Source organism: Tachyglossus aculeatus, chromosome 1 (genome assembly GCF_015852505.1).
Source record: "Tachyglossus aculeatus isolate mTacAcu1 chromosome 1, mTacAcu1.pri, whole genome shotgun sequence".
In the NCBI taxonomy this organism is placed as follows: Eukaryota; Metazoa; Chordata; class Mammalia; order Monotremata; family Tachyglossidae; genus Tachyglossus; species Tachyglossus aculeatus.
This window is the reverse complement of record NC_052066.1, coordinates 66,579,973-66,604,112: the sequence shown is the minus strand read 5'-3', so window position 1 is coordinate 66,604,112 and position 24,140 is coordinate 66,579,973. Positions and strand designations below refer to the sequence as shown.

Sequence of the window (24,140 nt, the reverse complement as noted above, 5' to 3'; positions counted from 1 at the left end):
GTAGGGCACATACTGCTTATTTTTTTTTTCCACTTGTTAGGGCACAGAGCAAAGGGCTGTACTTGGTTCTCATGGAACAGTATAATAATAATGATGGTATTTGTTAAGCGCTTACTATGTGCAAAGCACTCTTCTAAGCGCTGCGGAGGTTGCAAGGTGATCAGGTTGTCCCACAGGGGGGCTCACAGTTTTAATCCCCATTTGACAGATGAGGTAACTGAGGCACAGAGAAGTTGTGACTTGCCCAAAGTCACACAGCTGACAGTTGGCAGAATCGGGATTTGAACCCATGACCTCTGACTCCAAAGCCCGTGCTCTTTCCACTGAGCCACGCTGAGCCCACTCTTGGGTAGGGACTGTCTCTATATGTTGCCAACTTGTACTTCCCAAGCGCTTAGTACAGTGCTCTGCACACAGTAAGCGCTCAGTAAATACGATTGATTGATTGATTTTCAGTATGACGTAGATGAGTTGGTTTCCTCAGGATCGGGTCTTTCCACTGTATCGATTTGGATCCGTTGATTGGATTTTTTTTTTTTAAACAGCATTTGTTAAGCGCTTACTATGTATCAAGCACTGTGCTGAGCACTGGGGTAGAGACAAGTTAAGTTGGACACAGTCCATATCCCACATGGGGTTCACAGTCTTAATCCCCATTTTACAGGTGAGATAACTGAGGCACAGAGATGTGAAGTGACTGCTGGCAAGTAGCAGAGCTGGAATTAAAATTTAGGTCGTTCTGATTTCCGAGCCTATGCTCTATCCACTAGGCCACACTGCTTCTCTAGAATTTTAAGGCCTCACCCTGTAACAGATTGTCTCCATTCCTTTATGCGACTGAAGGAGAGGGGAGGTTTTACTGTGTTAATTTTGTAGACCTTTTCTTTGCCGCTTTCTCTGTCTCTCTGTCGCTAGCATTGTCCTTTCCTCCACTCTCCTTTAGTTATTCTCTTTCCTTTTACCCTTTGTCATTTTCTCCCTCTCCTCTGGGTAAGAGCAGCTTTTTTATTAATCTTCAGAAGATCCAAACCGTGGGAAAGAAAAACATGACATTTAATAGAGACTTTAGAAAATTTTCTGAGGGAAAGTTTTCCTGTCAGCTCCCAGATAGTGGAATTATTCTCTTCCCCCTCCAGAGGGGAAAATATTTCCTGTCATTAAGAAAGAGCAAGAGAGATTAATTCTTTCCCTGCATGGGAATGTGTTGGTTTTCTGTGTGTTTGTTTCTTTAATGAAAGTATTTGTCTTTTACGGTAGATCAGCCGAATGGCTTTTTACCCTGGAGAGTGTTCAAGCAGAACCACAACAATAACCTGGCCTAAAGGAATATTTTTCTTTGGGCTGGGAAATTCAACTCTGAACGTTTATAATAGCAATTTTCACCTCGATTCCTGAATTTTGTTCATAAGAAACTAAAGAGCACCTCACAGGATATGTGGCCGAAAGAACTATTTTCCACCTTTTCTGTCTTTCTCACTGAGATCGATCTAGACCTGGTGTCGTTGTGGGGAAGGTTTGGTGCCCGCAGCACGATTCAGTGAAGGGTTGATTTGGAGTTAATAATAATAATAATGGCATTTATTAAGCGCTTACTATGTGCAAAGCACTGTTCTAAGCGCGGGGGAGTTTACAAGGTGATCAGGTTGTCCCACGTGGGGCTCACAGTCTTCATCCCCATTTTCCAGATGAGGTAACTGAGGCACAGAGAAGTGAAGTGACTTGCCCAAAGTCACACAGCTGACAATTGGAGAAGCCGGGATTTGAACCCTTGACCTCTAACTCCAAAGCCCGGGCTCTTTCCACTGAGCCATGCTCGCCAAGCACGTTCCTAGCGCATCAGTGAGGCCTCTCTGACTCGGCTGGACATTTGACCGGAGTGAAGCGTTGTGACTTAGAATTGAGTGACCTATTTCTCTAGCCTACATTTCTGTTGCCTGGGGCTTCAAAAGGCTGTTTCCCCCCTGAAATGGCAGTGTAATTCCATAGTTTGAAGTCCTCAAGTTGGGTCAAGGCCACAGCTCTACCCAACTCGTAATCGATCTAAGACCCCTGAGCGCTGAAGCCAGTCCACAACATTAACAAAAGCATCTATTAAGAGAGATGGTATTCCAGTACGAGCTAAGTGAATTAGCCATGGTCCCTGTACTTCCCTGAGCTGAGCTAGAATGTAAGGCAACACAGATGCAGGCGTGGTCGTGAAATTCATGTAATCGGTTGAACAAGCATTTTGCTGTGTCTGTTTATTGTTATATTGTACTCTTCCGAGCTCTTAGTGCAGTGCTTTGCAAATGGTCAGTGCTCAATAAATACAAGTGAATGAATGAGTGAATTTTGCAAATATGTAAATAAATATTTACACAGAGGTCAGGGAAAGAGAGTGTAACCATCTTCAGGGGATAGAGAGCTGCATTAATGGCTTTTAAATGTAGATGAGACCACGGATCTTTGGTCAGTTTCACTTTTGAGTCTACGGATTTTAACCCAGAGAAAGGCTCCCACTCTGCTTTTGTCGAGCCCCATTCATTCATTTAATCATATTTCTTAAGCGCTTACTACGTCCAGAGTGCTTAGGAAAGTACAAAACAACAATAAACAGCGACAATCTCATAGTATAATAATGTTAACTGTGGTATTTGTTAAGCACTTACTATGTGCAGAGTGCTTAGGAAAGTACAATGCAACAATAAACAGCGATAACCTCATAATAATAGTAATAATTGTGGTATTTGTTAAGCGCTTTCTATGTGCCAGGCACTGTGCTAAGCATTGGGGTGGATACAAGCAAATTGGAATGGACACAGTCCCTGTCCCACGTGAGGCTCACAGCCTTAATCCCCATTTAACAGATGGGGTAACTGAGGCTCAGAGAAGTTAAGTGAGTTGCCCAAGGTCACACAGCAGACAAGTGGAAGAGCCGGGATTTGAACCGATGACCTCTGACTCCAAAGCCCGGGCTCTTTCCACTGAGCCACGCTGCTTCCCCTGATCTTCTCATTGCTTCCATGTGGCTTTCTTGAGGGAAAATCACCCGTTTGAGAATCCTCCAAAAAGCCGAGAGGTTACCACTGCTAACCTCAGCAAAATTTGTCAAGAGATTTGCAAAATTCAGCTGTAAACTTGTTACGGGCAAGGAATCAAAGTCAATGATATTTATTGAGTGCTTACTGTATGCAGAGTACAAAATAATATTAAACAGACACATTCCCTGCCCAAAGCGAGTTTACAGTCTAAAGGAGGAGACAGAAATTAATCTAAATAAATATACCAACTCCCTTGTATTCTCCCTGACGCTTAGTACCATGCGCTGCACACGGTAAGCTCTCCATAAATACCACTGATTGATTGACTCTGTTCCTTAATAAAAATTAAGGATGATCTGACTGAGAGGTGTTCTATGCTTCTACTCTTCCCCATACCACCCCCACCCCGATGGCTGTTTTTTCATCTTCTTACTGAGTGCCTGAGTGAAACATTGCCTGGTAATTTATTTTCCTTCAAGAGGTTGTCCCTCTGTTTGTTCTGGAGTTTAATTAGAGTTTTATAAAATTCCCAAAAGATCCATAATAATAATAATGGTATTTGTTAAGCGCTTACCATGTGCTAAGCACTTTACTAAGTTATGGGGTAGATACAGGGTAATCAGGTTGTCCCACGTGGGGCTCACACTTTTAATCCCCATTTTACAGATGAGGTAACAGAGGCACAGAGAAGTTAGGACTGCTTATCATCATCATCATCAATTGTATTTATTGAGCGCTTACTGTGTGCAGAGCACTGTACCAAGCGCTTGGGAAGTACAAGATGGCAACGTATAGAGACAGTCCCTACCCAATAATGGGCTCACAGTCTAAAAGATATTCTCTCCAGAAATGATTGGCCATATAGTTTAATAGTTACTCTTTCCTCCTGCCCCTCACTATCACCACAGCCAAACTTATTTGTTGAGATTTCACCTCTTTTTGGTTCTTCCTTCCCTGTAAAGAGGTCAATCAGTCAGTCATATTTATTGAGCACTTAACGTGTGCAGAGGACTGTACTAGGCACTTGGGAGAGTTGGCAGTTGGCAGGCACAGTCCCTGCCCACAACGAGCTTACAGTCAAGAGGAGGAGACAGACTTTAACGTAAATAAATTATGGACATGTATAAATAAAATATCTATAAATAAAATTATGGATAAGTGCTGTGGGGCTGAGGGTGGGAAGAATAAAGGGAGCAAGTCCAAGTGATACAGAAGGGCTTGGGAGAGGAGAAAATGAGGGCTCAGTCAGGGAAGGCTTCTCGGAGGAGATGTGCCTTCAGTAAAGCTTTGAAAGAGGGGAGAGTGATTGTCTATTGGGTTTGAAGAGGGAGGGCTTTGCAGGACATGGGGGTGAGTTCTGCGGTGATCTAGACGAGATTGAAGTGCAGTGAGGAGTGAAGTGTGAGGACTGGCTTGTAGGAGGAAAGCAGTGAGATAAGGTAGGAGGGGATAAGGTGAGATGGCCCTTATCAGTCAATCAATCAATCAATCAATCAATCGTATTTATTGAGCGCTTACTGTGTGCAGAGCACTGTACTGAGTGCTTGAGAAGTACAAGTTGGCAACCTTTAGAGACAGTCCCTACCCAGCAGTGGGCTCACAGTCTAAAAGCGGGAAACAGAGAACAAAACCAAACATATTAACAAAATAAAATAAATAGAATAGATATGTACAAGTAAAATAAATAAATAAATAGAGTAATAAATATGTACAAACATATATACATATATAAAGGTGCTGTGGGGATCATTCAGTTATATTTATTGAGCGCTTGAGGGAGTGCAGTACAATAACAGACACATTCCCTTCCTCTCAACGAGCTCACTGTCCGGAGTCGAGGGGAGGGACCGAAGAATTCTAGAAGGTGTGCCTCTTCTAATGAGCTCCTAGTTTGGAATCATCAGGGATTTTGGAAAGAACCTGGGTCATGGATTTGCTATGCAGGGAAGAGCAAGATTTCTGGGCATGAGCTCCCATTTGTTAGCCACACATGTGCACGCATACACAAACCAGATTTGCATGCTTTTATTTGGCTGTTATTGCACATTGCCCGTTTTATACACATGTCTGACATAATATTAAACAGACCATTAATGGTCCCATCGCTTCAAAAAGGAGTTGATGAGAGTCCAACGCTTGAGGAGACCAGGAGAAGAATCCTTTTCCTGGGTAATAACATCAGACAAGCCATTACGTAGTAAAGTGCTTTAAAATTAGGCAGTGATCTCTTGGTAAGATATGTTTTCAAATCACTGATAAAGCCTGACTGTGGTGCAGATTAAAGTGTCAGTGTAAATGGGGAATAGTCCAACCCGTCATTGTGCTTAAGGATTTAAATGGAGAATCGGGCCACTTCCCCGGGAACTTGGCGTTTGGGGTGGTGTCCAGAAATTGAAGTCAGTTGAAAAGGAATTACTTGTTGTTCTTAGTCTTGGAGAGTGATTTTTTTTTAAAAAGCTGATAATGAATGAAAATATTGTCTCTGTCCAGGTCCTCGAATTTCTCTGTAGCCCTGATGATGACTCACGGCACTCTGAAAGACAGCAGGTATGAATTCCCGGAATGAGAATTTACCAAGTGGGAGAACGTCAAACTGAGTAGGAAGGGAAACTGTCTGTGTTGGCTTCTATTAGTTGTTGGGAGGGATGATTCTTGTTGACATTAATGCCAGAGAAGCAGCGTGGCTCAGTGGAAAGAGCCCGGGCATTGGAGTCAGAGGTCATGGGTTCTAATCCCTGCTCCGTCACTTGTCAGCTGTGTGACTTTGGGCAAGTCATTTAACTTCTCTGTGCCTCGGTTACCTCCTCTGTCAAATTGGGATTAAGACTGTGAGCCCCACAGCCACTGTTCTAAGCACTGGGGAGGATACCAGGTGATCATGTGGGGCTCACAGTCTTAATCTCCATTTTACAGATGAGGTAACTGAGGTACAGGGAATTGAAGTGACTTGCCTAAGGTCAACAGCAGACAAGTGGCAGTTCGGGATTAGAACCCATTGCCTTCTAACGTACTCTATCCACTAGGCCATACTGCTGATCTTGGCCACTCCCCAGAAGTGTCCATTTCCTCTTCAGGATGGGTTTTCTCAGACCATTCTTGTGGTGGCATTTGTTAAGCGCTTCTACGTGTCAAGCACTGTTCTAAGCACTGGAGAAGATGGGTTTTCTCAGACCCTTATTGTGGTGGCATTTGTTAAGTGCTTCTGTGTGTCAAACACTGTTCTAAGCACTGGAAAAGATACGAGGTAATCAAGTTTGACACAGTCACTGTCCTACCCAGGGCTCAGCGCTTAGAACAGTGTTTTGCACATAGTAAGCACTTAATAAATGCCATTAAAAAAAATATATATAAGCGATCAGTTGATGAACTAGGCGGGAAAGCGGGCATTGAATCCCCACTTTACAGATGAGGTAACTGCAACACAGAGAAATGAAGTGTTTTGCCCAAGGTCACACGGCAGGTAAGTGGCAGAGCAGGATTAGAACCCAGGTCCTCTGACACCCAGGCCCGGGCTTTTTCCACTAGGCCAGACAGCATTCTTCTCTTCTTAAATTGGGGGCAGAACTGAACAAGAGTGAGCAGGGTGGTGCTGGGGTTAAAATCCTGGTTGACGCTAATCAGGTGCGTGGCTCAGTGGAAAGAGCCCGGGCTTTGGAGTTAGGGGTTATGGGTTCGAATCCCGGCTCTGCCACTTATTGGCTATGTGACTTTGGGCAAGTCACTTCACTTCTCTGTGCCTCAGTTTCCTTATCTGTAAAATGGGGATTAAGACTGTGAGCCCCCCATGGGACAACCTGATCGCCTTAATAATAATAATAATAATAATGTTGGTATTTGTTAAGCACTTACTATGTAACAAAGCACTGTTCTAAGCACTGGGGAGGTTTCAAATTGATCAGGTTGTCCCACGGGAGACTCACACTCTTCATCCCCATTTTGCAGATGAGGTAACTGAGGCACAGTGAAGTGAAGTGACTTCCCCAAAGTCACACAGCTGACAGTTGGCAGAGCCGGGATTTGAACCCATGACCTCTGACTCCAAAGCCCGGGCTCTTTCCACTGAGCCACGCTGCTTTTCCTTGTAACCTCCCCAGCGCTTAGAACAGTGCTTTGCACATAGTAAGCGCTTAATAAATACCATTATTATTATTATACAGTGGTATTTTCTGAGCACTTAACGTGTGCAGGGCACTGAACTAAGCCCTTGGGAGAGGACAATACAACAGAATTGGTGGTAGACACGTTTCTGGCCCACAGGGAGCTTACAGTCTTGAAGGGGAAGTAGATATGTGCCTGAGTGCTTGTGAGGCAGAGAGTGGGGTGAACAACTTCTTCTTATACAGTCTGTTATACAAGTACAAATCACGTATTGTAACTTAAAGATCCTGTGAGATAATCCTCCAGGATCAACTTGGGGCTGGCCGCCAGTCAAGGAGTGGATTTTTCATTCATTGTCATATTTTTTGAGCGCTTACTGTGTGCAGAGCACTGTACTAAGCTTTTGGAAGAGAACAATATAGCACTAAACAGACACATTCCCTGCCCACACCGAGTTTACGGTCTAGAGGGACATTAAATTGCCGCAATTAAAGGGTGCTGTGGCAGACTTCAGTAGGGCACCCATCTAAGTAACAAAAATGATGTAATTGTTCGGAAGATAGGACCTGTGAATCAGGATGGCCTCACAAGGAGTAGAGAAAGCTATAATTGCCTTGAAAGGGGCTGCTCTATAGAAGATGTAAGCTAATCACCTCCAACTCTCCTAGTAATAGAAAATGATGTAATGAGATGTATCATCATCAGGAATCCTGGTTGGGGGGATTGACGGCCCCCTCGGTTTCCCCTTCTCCCTTTCCCTTCTCCAGCTCGTTGTGGGCCGGGAATGTGTCTGTGATTTTGTTAGAGTCTACTCTCCCAAGCACTTAATATAATGTTGTGCACACAGTAAGTGCTCGATAAATGCAACTGAATGATCCAGGATGTTAGTCAATCATATTTATTGAGCACTTACTATGTACAGAGCACCATATAATATAGTATAATAATAATAATGGCATTTATTAAGCACTTACTATGTGCAAAGCACTGTTCTAAGCACTGGGGAGGTTACAAGGTGATCGGGCTGTCCCACGTGGGGCTCACGGTCTTCATCCCCATTTTACAGATGAGGGAACTGAGGCACAGAGAAGTTAAGTGACTTGCCCAAAGTCACACAGCTGACAATTGGTGGAGCAGAGATTTGAACCCATGACCTCTGACTCAAAGCCCATGCTCTTTCCATTGAGCCACGCTGCTTCTCTGATAATAATATAATATAATAAATATAATATAATTATATAATATAAAGTTGGTAGATACATTCCCTTGCCCATAATGAGCTTACAGTTTAGAGGGGGAGACAGACGTTAATATAAATAATGAATTACGGATTTGTACGTAAGTGCTGTGGGGCTGAGGGAGGGGTGAGTAAAAGGAGCATGTGCAAGGGTGATGCCGAAGGGAATGGGAGAAGATATTGCTTGTTTTCCTCTGTTTTTTAAAATAATAATTGTGGTATTAACCTCTGGGGTGGATACAAGCAAATAGGGTGGGACACCGTCCCTGTCCCACGTGGGGCTCACTGTCTCAATTCCTATTTTACAGATGAGGTTACTGAAGCAAAGTGACTTGCCCAAGGTCACACAGCAGACAAGTGGCAGAGCCGAGGTTATGCAGCTGGAATAATAATAATAATGATGGTATTTGTTAAGCACTTACTATGTGCAAAGCACTGTTCTAAGCGCTGAAGGATACTGGGCTTAAAACTGTTTTTCAAAACACAGAGAAATATTTTTCAAAAGCCCAAAGCTAACTCAGACGGGGGAAAAAAAAACAATCAGGGCAACAGAAGGTAGCAAAACACGTATCAGAATTTGCCGTTCGGAAGGATGATAAAGCGGTATTTTTAACTGGATCGGAGGTCGGTCAGGTTAAATGTTGTTCTAATTGGAACTCCCACAAGCTGTGACAGTCCTTATTTGCAGCCATTATGATCCTCCAAGTGTGAAATCTTTTCCTAGCCTATCTTTTTTGGAAAAAAGCAGATACATAAGTATCAAAGGTACAATTTCAGACCTTCTATTTCGATGCACGTATGGAAATGAGGCTAGAAACGAAGGCAAAAGCAGCAAAACAGGAATGCTTACATTTAAAAGGGAAAATTAGAGTTTAAAGAGCCAATTTTATCTTCTCAAGAGGAAATGGAGGTAAAAGGAAATATCAAAGAGAAAAGATGGTCGATCATCTTAAATCTTTTCAGGTCCTTTTAGAACTGTTGCAGGCCGGAGGCATAGTACAGTTCGAAGAGAATCGGCTTATCCGAATGGCGGAAAAGGCAGAATTGTAAGTACTTCCTTTTGATGTTTTCCTCATCCATCTCCTCATTTCTGTCTTTACCAACCCAAGATGAGTTGGCTCATTGCCCTCCTCCGCATTGTTCCTCGGCTTCATATTTATTATCTCCAAATACTTAAGCTTGCACTTGGACTGTTTTCATCTTTTCAAAAGAAATCTCGAAGATGTGATTAAAATATTCACAGTAAGCCAGAATCGGCAGTTCGGTACTTGGAAACCTTGGGCAAGTTGGTAAATCTATCCTGTACGCCCTTTGTGGGTAGGGATTATTTCTCCTTGTTGCTGAATTGTAATAGTAATAATAATGGTATTTGTTAAGCGCTTACTATGTGCCCATCACTGTTCTAAGAGCTGGGGAAGATACAAGATTATCAGGTTGTCCCACATGGGGCTCCCCATTTTACAGATGAACTTTCCAAGTGCTTAATACAGGGCTCTGCACACGGTAAGCGCTCAACAAATATGATTGAATGAATAAGTGAATGAATGAACTGTGGGCACCTGGCTGGAGGTGACCAAAAATCGATTTTTAATTTTGATAATATTTAAAAATATCCCAGCAGGTTTATATTGTTCTGGGAAGGTAGTAAAGGTTTCCGATCATCTTAAAATGGGAAAATGCTTATAGTAGAGCTTATTCCACAAACTTCCTAAGAAAACACCTTGCAAAATGTAGTCCTGTAGACACAGTGCGCTGCTAAGTGTGACATCACTGTATAGTTTGTTGTTTGAATGTCGATAGTTTCATTTAAGAGAATAATAATGATGATATTTGTTAAGCGCTTACTATATACCAAGCATGGTTCTAAGCACTGAGCACTGCCATGGCCTAGAGGAGAAGCAGCGTCGTGGCAGGAGAAGCAGAGTGGCTCAGTGGAAAGAGCCCGGGCTTTGGAGTCAGAGGTCATGGGTTCAAATCCCAGCTCCGCCACTTGTCAGCTCTGTGACTTTGGCAAGTCACTTAACTTCTCTGATCCTCAGTTACCTCATCTGCAAAATGGGGATTAAGACCATGAGCCCCCCTGTGGGACAACCTGATCACTTGTAACCTCCCCAGCGCTTAGAAAAGTGCTTTGCACATAATAAGCACTTAATAAATGCTCTCAGTATTATTATTATTATAGAGGAAAGAGCATGGGTCTGTGAGTCAGAGGACCTGGGTTCTAATTCCGGCTCTGCCACTTTTTATAATGGCATTTATTAAGCGCTTACTATGTGCAAAGCACTGTACTAAGCACTGAGGAGATTACAAGGAGATCAGGTTGTCTCATGGGGGGCTCACAGTCTTAATCACCATTTTACAGATGAGGGAACTGAGGCCCAGAGAAGTTAAGTGACTTGCCCAAAGTCACACTTTATTTTATTTATTTTGTTAATATGCTTGGTTTTGTTCTCTGTCTCCCCCTTCTAGACTGTGAGCCCACTGTTGGGTAGGGACTGTCTCTATGTGTTGCCAACTTGTACTTCCCAAGTGCTTAGTACAGTGCTCTGCACACAGTAAGCGCTCAATAAATACGACTGATTGATTGACAATTGGCAGAGCTGGGATTTGAACCCATGACCCCTGACTCCAAAGCCCGGGCTCTTTCCAGTGAGCCACGCTGCTTCTCCGTCAGCTGCCACTTGTCAGCTGAGTGACCTTGGGCAAGTCATCTTAACCGCTCTGTTCCTCCCTTTCCTAACTGTAAAACAGGGATTAAATCCGACTCCCTCCTACGTAGACTGTGAGCCCCATGTGAGTCAGGGACTGTGTCCAACCTAATAAACGTGTATCTACACCAGCACTTAGAACAGTGCTTGACTTATAGTAAGCGCTTACCAAATACCAGTTGAAACAAAGAAATGGTCTTTAAATGTACACCCATAAGTGTCCAGCTTAAATGCTATTTTTTTATCATCATCATCAATCGTATTGAGTGCTTACTATGTGCAGAGCACTGTACTAAGCGCTTGGGAAGTACAAATTGGCAACATATAGAGACAGTCCCTACCCAACAGTGGGCTCACAGTCTAAACTGTGGTATTTATGGTATTAAGCACTTACTGTGTGCCATTCACTCATTCAGTCGTATCTATTGAGCGCTTACTGTGAGCAAATCACTATACTAAGCACTTGGGAGAGTACCTGATAGCAACAAACGGACACATTCCTGCCCACAACAAGCTCACAATCTATAAACTTTATTAATTCTAGAACTCTATGAACTCTGGAAACGCCAGACACTCTATTAAGCTCTGGGGTAGATAAAAGACAATCAGATTGGACACAGTCCATGTCCCACATGGGGCCCACAATCTTAATCCCCATTTTACAGATGAGATAACCGAAGCCCAAGGTCCCACAGCTGGCAGTTGTTGGAACTGGGATTCGAACCCAGGTCCTTTGATTCCCAGGCCTGTGCTCCTTCCACTGGGCCACACTATTTGTGCCTCTTTTGCTCACTTCCATGTTCTTCTATGTTCCATGTGCTTCCATGTTTTTCTAGACTGTGAGCCACTGTTGGGTAGGGACTGTCTCTATATGTTGCCAACTTGTACTTCCCAAGCGCTTAGTACAGTGCTCTGCACACAGTAAGCGCTCAATAAATATGATTGAATGAATGAATGAATGAATGTTTAGTTTCAAACACCTTCTGAGAGCTTTGTCTCCAAGCTGCTCCTTCATGAATGAGAAAGTTACTCTCCATGTACCTTGTTGCTTTCCCGAGCTTCACACCACCTCAACACGCCCCGTAAGGCAATGTGTCCCTAGCCTCTTGCCCATTTCAATCCCTGGAAATTTTTGTACATTTCAGCTATCAAATTTGTGAATTCATGTACGAACGGGAACACCAGTATGAAAAAATTATCAGCTGCTACTTACGTGATCCACTGAGAGAGGTAAGCAGAGAAGGTTTTCTTTTCCTAGCCCGGAGTATTTTAGTTTTTTACTACCCCCCAGTTATCAATCTAATTTGGTTCCATGAAAATAGTGTTAAGTGAATGAGCCTAAACAAAATGTAGTTTTTCCCAGGAATTAATGTAAAAGGTATTAATGTATTCCCATCATCCAGAAAACAGTGTCTGAAATAATATACATGTGAAAATAGTCATTAAAAGCACAATATATTACGTAGTCAAATAGAAATGTAAATATTTTTGGATGAGATATATTTTGGGACTTTTTTTGTATACAGAAATAAATGCAGGGCTTTTATTTTCAAAGCATTACCTTTCACATCCCTTTCTGCAGAATGATCCCTTGTGGAAACAGACCAGGGGTCAGTCATTCGTGTGCTCAGTTAAATAGGTGTTCTGTTCTGCTGCTAAATTGCAATGGGCACTAATCACTGTTAGTAATAATAATAATAATGATGGCATTTATTATTAATAATAATAATAATAATGGTATTTGTTAAGTGCTTACTGTGTGTAAAGCACTGTTCTAAGCACTGGGGGGATACAAGGTGATCAGGTTGTCCCACGTGGGGCTCACATTCTTAATCCCCATTTTACAGATGAGGTAACTGAGGCCCAGAGAATAATAATAATAATAATAATAATAATAATAATAATAATGGCATTTATTAAGTGCTTACTATGTGCAAAGCACTGTTCTAAGCGCTGGGGCGGATACAAGGTGATTAGGTTATTCCACATGGGGCTCACAGCCTTCATCCCCATTTTACAGATGAGGTAACTGAGGCCCAAAGAAGTGAAGTGACTTGCCCAAAGTCACACAGCTGACAAGTGGCAGAGTCGGGATTAGAACCCATGACCTCAGACTCCCAAGCCCGGGCTCTTTCCACTGAGCCGCGCTGCTTCTCTAAGCGCTTACTATGTGCAAAGCACTGTTCTAAGCGCTGGGGAGGTTACAAGGTGATCAGGTTGTCCCACGGTGGGCTCACAGTCTCAATCCCCATTTCCCAGATGAGGTAACTGAGGCACAGAGAAGTTAAGTGACTTGCCCGAAAGTCACACAGCTGACAATTGGCGGAGCCTGGATTTGAACCCATGACCTCTGTCTCTAAAGCCCGTGCTCTTTCCACAGAGCCACGAAACACTACTAAAGATAGTCTAAATACTATAAAGGAGAGGGAAAATAGACTCTTAAGTCCATGTAAACTTTACCATAAAGTGGGAAAACCCCGAAAGAAGTAGAGGCATGAAAAGTTAATAGCCTTATTATGAAAGAGCCCTAAAAGGACAACACTAGAATGGGAAGGGCTTTAATTCACATTTGGTCAGATTGACATATGTACTTGGAGATATTTGGCTATGCGATGGATGAATCTAGATTTCTCCTCCATCAACAACTATTCATGTGACCCAGCTTGGGGCAGGTCAGATTTGTTTTTTGCCTGGTAGGTTTTTTTACTTTTACTTTTTACTTTTACTTTTTACTTTTACTTTTGCCTAGTAGGTTATTTTACTCCCTTTAACCCATTTTTTAATCACCTTCAAAGGGCCATTAACTATTTGAAATGTCACTTACTATCTCGGAAAAAAACCGCGAATTTGGAAGAATGGATCTTTCATGTTCCTGTGTATATTCTGTTGCTTTTGTGCCTTGCAGGAAGAAGTTTTTAATTATATTCACAACATTCTGTCGATCCCTGGGTACAGCGTCGAGGAGAAACAGTCTGTGTGGCAAAAAGCTATGGACCGTATGGAGGTACAGAGTACTCAAATTGAAGTGTCCTGCCTTAAATAGATCTTTCTCTAGTTCACCTTTTATGAATGTTAAGCTCTTGGTCTTGGGCTAAACTGTCTCCTAGTCAGTTTGGGGGACATCTATTACTGTCAAGACATTTTCCATTGCATTTCTGCCATCTCAGCCTTGCCCCATCCTGTAATTAAGGTTCCTTTTTTATCCAATCAATCAGTCAATAGTATTTATTGAGCGCTTGCTGTGTGTAAAGTATTGTACTAAGAGTACTAAACACTTTGGAGAGTACAGACGTATTCCCTACCTACAAAATGCTTACAATCTAGGGGGGGGGAACAGACATCATTATTATTACTGATAATAATAATAATGGAATTTTTAAGCGCTTACTATTCACCAAACACTGTTCTAAGCACTGGGGTAGATACAGCATAATCAGGTTGTCCCACGTGGGGCTTACTGTGGCTTAGTGGAAAGAGCCCGGGCTTGAGAGTCAGAGGTTGTGGGTTCCAATTCTGGCTCCGCCACTTGTCAGCTGTATGACCTTGGGCAAGCCACTTAACTTCTCTGGGCCTCAGTTCTCCATCCCCCACATCTTACCTCCTTCCCTTCCCCACAGCACTTGTATATATGTATATATGTTTGTACATGTTTATTACTCTATTTATTTTACTAGTACTTATCTATTCTATTTATTTTATTTTAGTTAGTATGTTTGGTTTTGTTCTCTGTCTCCCCCTTCTAGACTGTGGGCCCACTGTTGGGTAGGGACTGTCTCTATATGTTGCCAGGTTGTACTTCCCAAGCGCTTAGTACAGTGCTCTGCACACAGTAAGCGCTCAATAAATATGATTGATTGATTGATTGATTATCTTATCTGTAAAATGAGGATGAAGACTGTGAGCCCCACGTGGGACAATCTGATCACTTTGTATCCCCCCCCCAGTGCTTAGAACAGTGCTTCGCACATAGTAAGCACTTAACAAATACCATCGTTATTATTATTATTGTTATCATTACTGCTTCTTCCTGGTATATGTAATCTATTGTTGAGATAGAACAGATTGAATGTGTCCCACACAATTTGTTCCAATCAAAGATAAGTTGGTTGCTTCCAAGAAAGTCTTCTAAATAGCCATTGGGTCCAGTTATCACCGGGTGACACAAATATGTTTCTTTACTGGAAATTCCTGGCATTTGCAAAGACTCCCATTCTCTTGACCACCTTCACTCTCATTTAAATTGCATTGATCCTCAAAGATTATTAGTATGATCATTAGTAGTATTGGATCTGTTCAGCACTTATTATTCATTCATTCAATCGTATTTATTATCATCATCATCATCATCATCATCATCAATCGTATTTATTGAGCGCTTACTATGTGCAGAGCACTGTACTAAGCGCTTGGGAAGTACAAATTGGCAACATATAGACACAGTCCCTACCCAACAGTGGGCTCACAGTCTAAAAGGGGAAGACAGAGAACAAAACCAAACATACTAACAAAATAAAATAAATAGAATAGATATGTACAAGTAAAATAAATAAATAGGGTAATATGTACAAACATATATACATATATATACACAATATATACATTTATTGAGCGCTTACTGTGTGCAAAGCACTGTACTAAGCGCTTAGGAAGTACAAGTTGGCAACATATAGAGACGGTCCCTACCCAGCAGCGGGCTCACAGTCTAGAAGCGTGTCAAACACTGCTCCAAGGACCAGAGTAGATACAAGTTAATCAGGCTGGATACAGTTCCTGTCCCACCTGGGGCTCACAGTCTGAGGAGGAGGGAGAGCAGGTACCGAATCCCCATTTTACAGTTGAGGAAACTGAGGCACAGAGAAGTGAAGTGATCTGCCCAAGGTCACACAGCAGCAGAGCCAGGATGAGAACTCAGGTCCTCTAACTCTTAGGCCTTTGGCCATGCTACTTGTCCAATTCTCAAAGTTCTTCAAAGCAGCCCGGCAACCCTAAGAGCTCATCCTGGTTTTCCCTCCATGATTTGGTCTGCCTCTTCCCCCTCCCCAACCCCCGACCTCGCCATGAACAACGGGGAACAGTCCCAGACACGGGACGCCTCACTGTGCACACACGGAGATTCCCTGATAGCCCTCTCTGGGCCCCGGGTAGCCCGCAGCCAAATAACTCCCAGCTGACCAGAATTCTTTTCCTGCCCCGGAGGCGCTCAAGACAGGAAACAGAGTTTCCTGCTTCCTTTGGAGAAGCAGCGTGGCTCAATGGAAGGAGCCCGGGCTTTGGAGTCTGAGGTCGTGCGTTCAAATCCCAGCTCCGCCACTTGTCAGCTGTGTGACTTTGGGCAAGTCACTTCACTTCTCTGGGCCTCAGTTCCCTCATCTGTGAAATGGGGATTAAGACTGTGAGCCCCCCGTGGGACAACCTGATCACCTTGTAACCTCCCCAGCATTTAGAACAGTTCTTTGCACATAGTAAGCGCTTAATAAATGCGTTTATTATTATTATTATTAAGTGGCAAATCTCCCCTCTCTATAAGAAGCAGCCTGGGCTAGTGGCAAGAGCGAGGGCTTGGAATTCAGAGGTTGTGAATCCCAAGTTTGTACATACTTATTACTCTATTTATTTATTTATTTATTTTACTTGTACATATCTATTCTATTTATTTTATTTTGTTAGTATGTTTGGTTTTGTTCTCTGTCTCCCCCTTTTAAACTGTGAACCCACTGTTGGGTAGGGACTGTCTCTACATGTTGCCAACTTGTACTTCCCAAGCGCTTAGTACAGTGCTCTGCACACAGTAAGTGCTTAATAAATATGATTGATTGATTGATTGTGGGTTCTAATTCATCCATTCATTCATTCAGTCGTATTTATTGAGCACCTACTGTGTACAGAGCACTGTACTAAGCACTTGGGAAGTACAAATTGGCAACATATACAGTCCCTACCCAACAAGGGGCTCACAGTCTAGAAGGGGGAGACGGACAACAAAACAAAACACGAGGACAGGTGTCAAGTCGTCAGAACAAACAGAAGTAAAGCTAGATGCACATCATTAACAAAATAAATAGAATAATAAATAAGAACAAGTAAAATAGAGTAATAAATCTGTACAAATATATACAAATGCTGTGGGGAGTGGAAGGAGGTAGGGCCAGGGGGATGGGGAGGAGGAGAGGAAAAAAGGGGGCTCAGTCTGGGAAGGCCTCCTGGAGGAGGTGGGCTCTCAGTAGAGAAACAAAACGTAGACAGATGTCAAAATTGTCAGAACAAATAGAATTAAAGCTATACGCACATCATTAACAAAATAAGTAGAATAATAAATATGTTCAAATAAATAGGGTTATAATCCCTGCTCCACCACTTGTCTGCTTCATAATAATAATAATAATAATAATCATGGCATTAAGCACCCACTGTGTGCAAAGCACTGTTCTAAACACTGGGGAGGTTACAAGGTGATCAGTTTGTCCCACTGGGGGCTCACGGTCTTAATCCCCATATTCCAGATGAGGTAACTGAGGCCCTGAGAAGTTAAATGACTTGCCCAAAGTCACACAGCTGACAATTGGCAGAGCTAGGATTTGAACCCATGGCCTCTGACTCCGAAGCTCGGGCTCTTTCCACTGAGCCACGCTGCATGACCTTAGGCAAGTCACTTCACTTCTCTGTGCCTGTTACCTCATCTGCAAAATGGGGATGAAGATTGTGAGCCCTGTTCAGAACAGGGGCTGTGTCCAACCTGATTTGCCTGCATCTACCCCAGCGCTTAATACAGTGCCTGGCACATAGTAAGCACTTAGCAAATACAAATACCCTCTCTGAATGGCTTTACTCTTGCTCTCTCTTGGCCCCCTTTTGTGTCTAACCAATGCCGGTCCTACTCCTGCCAGTTTTCTACCTTTTCATTCATTCAATCGTATTTATTGAGCGCTTACTGTGTGCAGAGCACTGTACTAAGCGCTTGGGAAGTACAAGTTGGCAACATATAGAGACGGTCCCTACCCAACAGCGGGCTCACAGTCTAGAAGGGGGAGACAGAGAACAAAACCAAACATATTAACAAAATAAAATAAATAGAATATGTACAAGTAAAATAAATAAATATTGTAATAAATATGTACAAACATATATATATTCATTCATTCAACCATATTTATTTAGCGCTTACTGTGTGCAGAGCACTGTACTAAGTACTTGGGAAGTACAAGTTGGCAACGTATAGAGATGGTCCCTACCCAACAGCGGGCTCACAGTCTAGAAGGGGAAGACAGACAACAAAACAAAACATATTAACAAAATAAAATAAATAGAATAGGTACAAGTAAAATAGAGTAATAAATATGTACAAACATATATATATATATATATACATTCATTCATTCATTCAATTGTATTTATTGAGTGCTTACTGTGTGCAGAGCACTGTACTAAGCGCTTGGGAAGTACAAGTTGGCAACATATAGAGACGGTCCCTACCCAACAGTGGGCTCACAGTCTAGAAGGGGGAGACAGAGAATAAAACCAAACATATTAACAAAATAAAATAAATAGAATAGATATGTACAAGTAAAATAAATAGAGTAATAAATATGTACAAACATATATATAATATATATTCATTCATTCATTCAATCGTATTTATTGAGCACTTACTGTGTGTAGAGCACTGTACTAAGTGCTTGGGAAGTACAAGTTGGCAACATACAGAGATGGTCCCTACCCAGCAGCAGGCTCACAGTCTAGAAGGGGGAGACAGACAACAAAACAAAACATATTAACAAAATAAAATAAATAGAATAAATATATATATATATATATTTATTCTATTTATTTTATTTATATATATATATATATATATATATATATATATATATATATATATATATATATATATATACAGGTGCTGTGGGGAGGGGAAGGAGGTAAAGGGGGGGGGGGGAGGGGGAGGAGCACAAGCACTCTGAAACCCCAGATAATCTTTCGCGTTACTCATCGGAGTAAAAACCCCCCAATTCACAAGACATTCTTGAAAAGACCGACCTATAAAATTCTCTAATGAAGAAAAACTGCAGAAGCATCCATTATTGGAACAGTAAGAACAGAACTCAAAAGGGCATAATGACAGCCGTAGCAGCAGCAGAATGAATGAATTCTTTTTATTTTATTTTGTTAATATGGCTTGTTTTGTCATCTGTCATCTGTCTCCCCCTTCTAGACTGTGAGCCCGCTGTTGGGTAGGGACCGTCCCTATCTGTTGCCAACTTGTACTTCCCAAGCGCTTAGTACAGTGCTCTGCGCACAGTAAGCGCTCAATAAATACGATTGAATGAATGAATGAACTTCCAATTGCACTCCACTCAAGCTAGAAAACCTCTCCGCCTAAACGACGCGATGGGAGATTGAAGGGGGTTGTAGTTCCAGAAAGAACAGGCTCTGAGTCCGACAGGTCCATCCTGGGCTGTGCCCCAAGGGTGGATCATTTAGTCTAGAGGTCTAACTCTCCTCCAAGATAATCTGTGTTACATCTCGAAACCCAGACTTGGGAAAGAAGGCCCCCGACCCCAGGTCCGTCTCCCATCAGATGCAAAATTTGCTTGTCATTTCCCGGGTTTCAGTGGGCAGCATCTGGCTGGATGTCGTGGAAGACCCAGCTACTTTTCTAGTTTTATTGGAAGCTGGACTCCTTATTCTGCTGGGTTGTGGCCGTAGGGAATGACATTGGTGTGCTCCCGGCTTCATTTCTGTTTGCGGAGGCACCATCCGTTGTGTTGGGTCTCAGCTCAGGTGAAGCGTTGGGGCCACGTCTGTTGCCGGGCTTCTGGTCGCACTGCATCATCCCAAGCGGCAAAGAACAATAAGCTCGTAGCATCAGGAGAGCGCATTGCGTGTGATGCCAGTACTTTTGTTTTAGTGCCAAAGGATGGAAAATAGGGAAGGATTGGATGTGGAAGCATCTGGTGGGACAGGTGGTGAACTCAGCAGAAATCGTGGAAGCAACGTGGCCTAGTGGAAAGAACCCAGATCTGGGAGTTAGATGACCTGGGTTCTAATTCCACTCTGCCACTTGCCTCCTCCACAACCTTAGGGAAGTCATTTCACTTCTCTGCACCTCAGTTTCTTCAACTCTAAAATGGGGATTAAATACCTGTTCTTCCTCCCACTTGAAACTGTGAGCCCCACGTGGGATAGAGTCCGTGTCCAACTTAATTAACTTGAGCCTACCCTAGTGATTAGAACATCATCAATCATCAATCGTATTTATTGAGCGCTTACTATGTGCAGAGCACTGTACTAAGCACTTGGGAAGTACAAATTGGCAACATATAGAGACAGTCCCTACCCAACAGTTTTTGATATGTGGTAAGCACTTAACAAATACTGTATAAAAATGTGGGGGGGGGGGGGGGGAATTGAGTTTCCCATGCTCCCATCAACCTCTTTTATTATGAAGCAGCGTGGCTAAGTGGAAAGAGCCCGGGCTCTGGAGTCAGACGTCGTGGGTTCAAATCCTGGCTCCGCCAATTGTCAGCTGTGTGACTTTGGGCAAGTCACTTAACTTTTCTGTGCCTCAGTTATCTCATCTATAACATGAGGATTAAGACTGTGAGCCCCCTTTGGGACAACTTGATCACATTGTAAGCTCCCCAGCGCTTAGAACAGTGCTTGGCACATAGTAAGTGCTTAATAAATCATCAATCGTATTTATTTGAGTGCTTACTATGTACAGAGCACTGTACTAAGCGCTTGGGAAATACAAATTGGCAACATATAGAGACAGTCCCTACCCAACATTGGGCTCACAGTCTAAAAGGGGGGAGACAGAGAACAAAACCAAACATACTAACAAAATAAAATAAATAGAATAGATATGTACAAGTAAAATAAATAAATAAATAGAGTAATAAATACGTACAAACATATATACATATATACAGGTGCTGTGGGGAAGGGAAGGAGGTAAGATGGGGGGGATGGAGAGGGGGATGAGGGGGAGAGGAAGGAAGGGGCTCAGTCTAGGAAGGCCTCCTGGAGGAGGTGAGCTCTCAGCAGGGCCTTGAAGGGAGGAAGAGAGCTAGCTTGGCGGATGGGCAGAGGGAGGGCATTCCAGGCCAGGGGGAGGACGTGGGCCGGGGGTCGATGGCGGGACAGGCGAGAACGAGGCCTAACGGTGAGGAGATTAGCTGCCGACGAGAGGAGGGTGCGGGCTGGGCTGGAGAAGGACAGAAGGGAGGTGAGGTAGGAGGGGGCGAGGGGATGGACAGCCTTGAAGCCCAGGGTGAGGAGTTTCTGCCTGATGCGCAGATTGATTGGTAGCCACTGGAGATTTTTGAGGAGGGGAGTAATATGCCCAGAGCATTTCTGGACAAAGATAATCCGGGCAGCAGCATGAAGTATGGATTGAAGTGGAGAGAGACACGAGGATGGGAGATCAGAGAGAAGGCTGGTGCAGTAGTCCAGACGGGATAGGATGAGATCATCAATAAATGCCATCATCATCATTATTATTATTGGCTGTGGGGTTTTTTTGAGGCAATTTCCTGCTATAATGTCAAAAGAGTTTGGTTAAAGCACCCAACGAGACTTCTCCATTTTTATTTTCTTTATACTTCATTTCCTCTGAGACCTTTGTCCTCAGGCCACCCGACCTGCTTGTTCACATGGACTCCATTTCCAGTAGCAGAGCTGTTTGCCTATTTTTCATGGATGGGTGATGAATCAATCAATGCTATTTAGTGAGCGCTTACTATGTACAAAGCATTGTACTAAGTGCTTAGGAGAGTACAGTACAACAGTTAGCAGATAATAATAATGATGGCATTTATTAAGCACTTACTATGTGCAAAGCTCTATTCTAAGCGCTGGGGAGGTTACAAGGTGATCAGGTTGTCCCACATGGGGCTCACAGTTTTAATCCCCATTTTACAGATGACATAACTGAGGCACAGAGAAGTTAAGTGACTTGGCCAAAGTCACACAGCTGATAATTTACAGAACCAGGATTTGAACCCATGACCTCTGACTCCAAAGCCCATGCTCTTTCCACTGAGCCACGCTGCTTCATTCCCTGCCACAATGACCTCAATCAAGAGATTGATTTTGTTGCCGAATTGTACTTTCCAAGCTTTTAGTGCAGTGCTCTTTTTACTTATTACTTTTTATTTTACATGTACATATTTACTATTCTATTTATTTTATTAATGATGTGCATATACCTATAATTCTATTTATTCTGATGGTTTTGACACCCGTCTACTTGTTTTGTTTTGTTGTCTGTCTCCCCCTTCTAGACTGTGAGCCCGTTGTTGGGTAGGGACCGTCTCTGTATATTACCGACTTGTACTTCCCAGGCGCTTAGTACAGTGCTCTGCACACAGTAAGCACTCAATAAATATGATTGAATGAATGAATGAATGAAATGAATGCTCTGCACACAGTAAGCCCTCAATAAATACGATTGAATGAATAAACCAATTCCTCAGCAAAATACTGTTTTGCCGGAGGAGCTCAATTTCTGCCACACTCCAATTATTTCTGCTAACACCGTTTTGTCAATTGGGCCGATTTTTTTCATTTTTGTCACCTTGCAACTTATTAGTAGCACATGTTACTGTTTACCACATGTTTGTTGTTGTTCGAGGGCTTTTGTTTTGGAAGTGAAAGCTACAATTTAAAGCTCTTATTTAGCCAAAACCAATAGCTGGGATAATTGGTGAGTGAATCAAGGAAGACCCTCCTGCCAATTTGCATTTTTGTTGGGTAATAGGTAGTGTGACTAGAAATAAAAGTGGGGAAACTGTGACTCAACCCAGTCTAGAACATGCAGGGCCTTTGGATTTGTAGTCTTAGGTAGTCTTGGCAGACAGTTTTTGCGTTGTATTTTCTTTTTGAAGAGCAGTTCATCCACATTCCTATGTGCAACTTTAAGCCTTCTAGCAAATTCCTTCTCGCAGTCCATTCTACTCCATTTATTTTTACTATTATCTGCAAAATGAATACATCTTTAAACATTTCAGTATCCCTCTTTAATAATGGTGGAATGTGCTGAACGCTTACTGTGTGCCAAGCACTGCACTAAGCGCTGGGGTAGATACAAGCTAATCAGATCCTTGTCCACACGTAGGAGGAAGTAGGATTTAATCCTCATTTTACAGATGAGGAAACTGAAGCGCGGAGAAATTAAGTGACTTGTCCAGGGTCACACAGCAGACAAGTGAGAAGCAGCATAGCGTAGTGGTTAGAGCACATGCTGGGAGTCAGAAGGTCATGGGTTCTAATCCCAGCTTTGCCACTTATCTGCTCTGTGACCTTGGGCAAGTCACTTCACTTCTCTTTTAGACTGTGAGCCCACTGTTGGGTAGGGACTGTCTCTATATGTTGCCAACTTGTACTTCCCAAGTGCTTAGTACAGTGCTCTGCACACAGTAAGCGCTCAATAAATACGATTGATTGATTGATTGATTCTCTGGGGCTCAGTTACCCCATCCGTAAAATGGGGATTGAAATTGTGAGCCCCACGTGGGACAAGGACTGTGTCCCATCCAGTTTTCTTGTATCCTCCCCAGCGCTTAGTACAGTGTGTTGTACATAGTAAGCACTTAATAAATACCATTGTTATTATTGTTATTGTTATTATTATTATTATTATTATTATTATTATTGTTTAGTGGTGGAGCTGGGATAAGTGGTGGAACTGACTCCCAGGCTCTATTATTAATTCAATCTTATTTATTGAGCGCTTACTGTGTGCAGAGCACTGTACTAAGCGCTTGAGGCCATGCTGCTTCTCTGTAGGTGTATAAGAGTGGCAATGCAGCTCAATTCAGTAACAGTGAACCTTTTTAACAATTTGGCAGCTGGTTTCTAGGGTGGAAATGATTGCCATTTGTAAACTGAGACCAAAAGCTCATTGTGGGCAGGAATGTGTCTGTTTGTAGTTATATTGTACTCTCCCAAGCGCTTTGCACACAGTAAGCACTCAATAAATATGACTGAATGACTGAATGAAAAATGGTTTCAAGGATATTCATTCATTCATTCAATCGTATTTATTGAGCGCTTACTGTGTGCAGAGCACTGTACTAA

At 42.7% G+C, this 24,140-nt stretch overlaps 1 protein-coding gene across 3 annotated transcripts in view; it reads left to right on the top strand.

Moving 5' to 3' along the window:
• VPS8 (VPS8 subunit of CORVET complex) overlaps positions 1-24,140 on the top strand; it is a 367,622-nt gene that overhangs the window by 201,665 nt on the left and 141,817 nt on the right. For all 3 annotated transcript variants that reach the window (XM_038743776.1, XM_038743795.1, XM_038743785.1), the window contains 4 exons: positions 5,511-5,567; positions 9,319-9,401; positions 12,209-12,293; positions 13,969-14,067. In XM_038743776.1, coding sequence (XP_038599704.1) covers positions 5,511-5,567; positions 9,319-9,401; positions 12,209-12,293; positions 13,969-14,067 — 324 coding nt within the window. The remainder of the gene's footprint in view (positions 1-5,510; positions 5,568-9,318; positions 9,402-12,208; positions 12,294-13,968; positions 14,068-24,140) is intronic.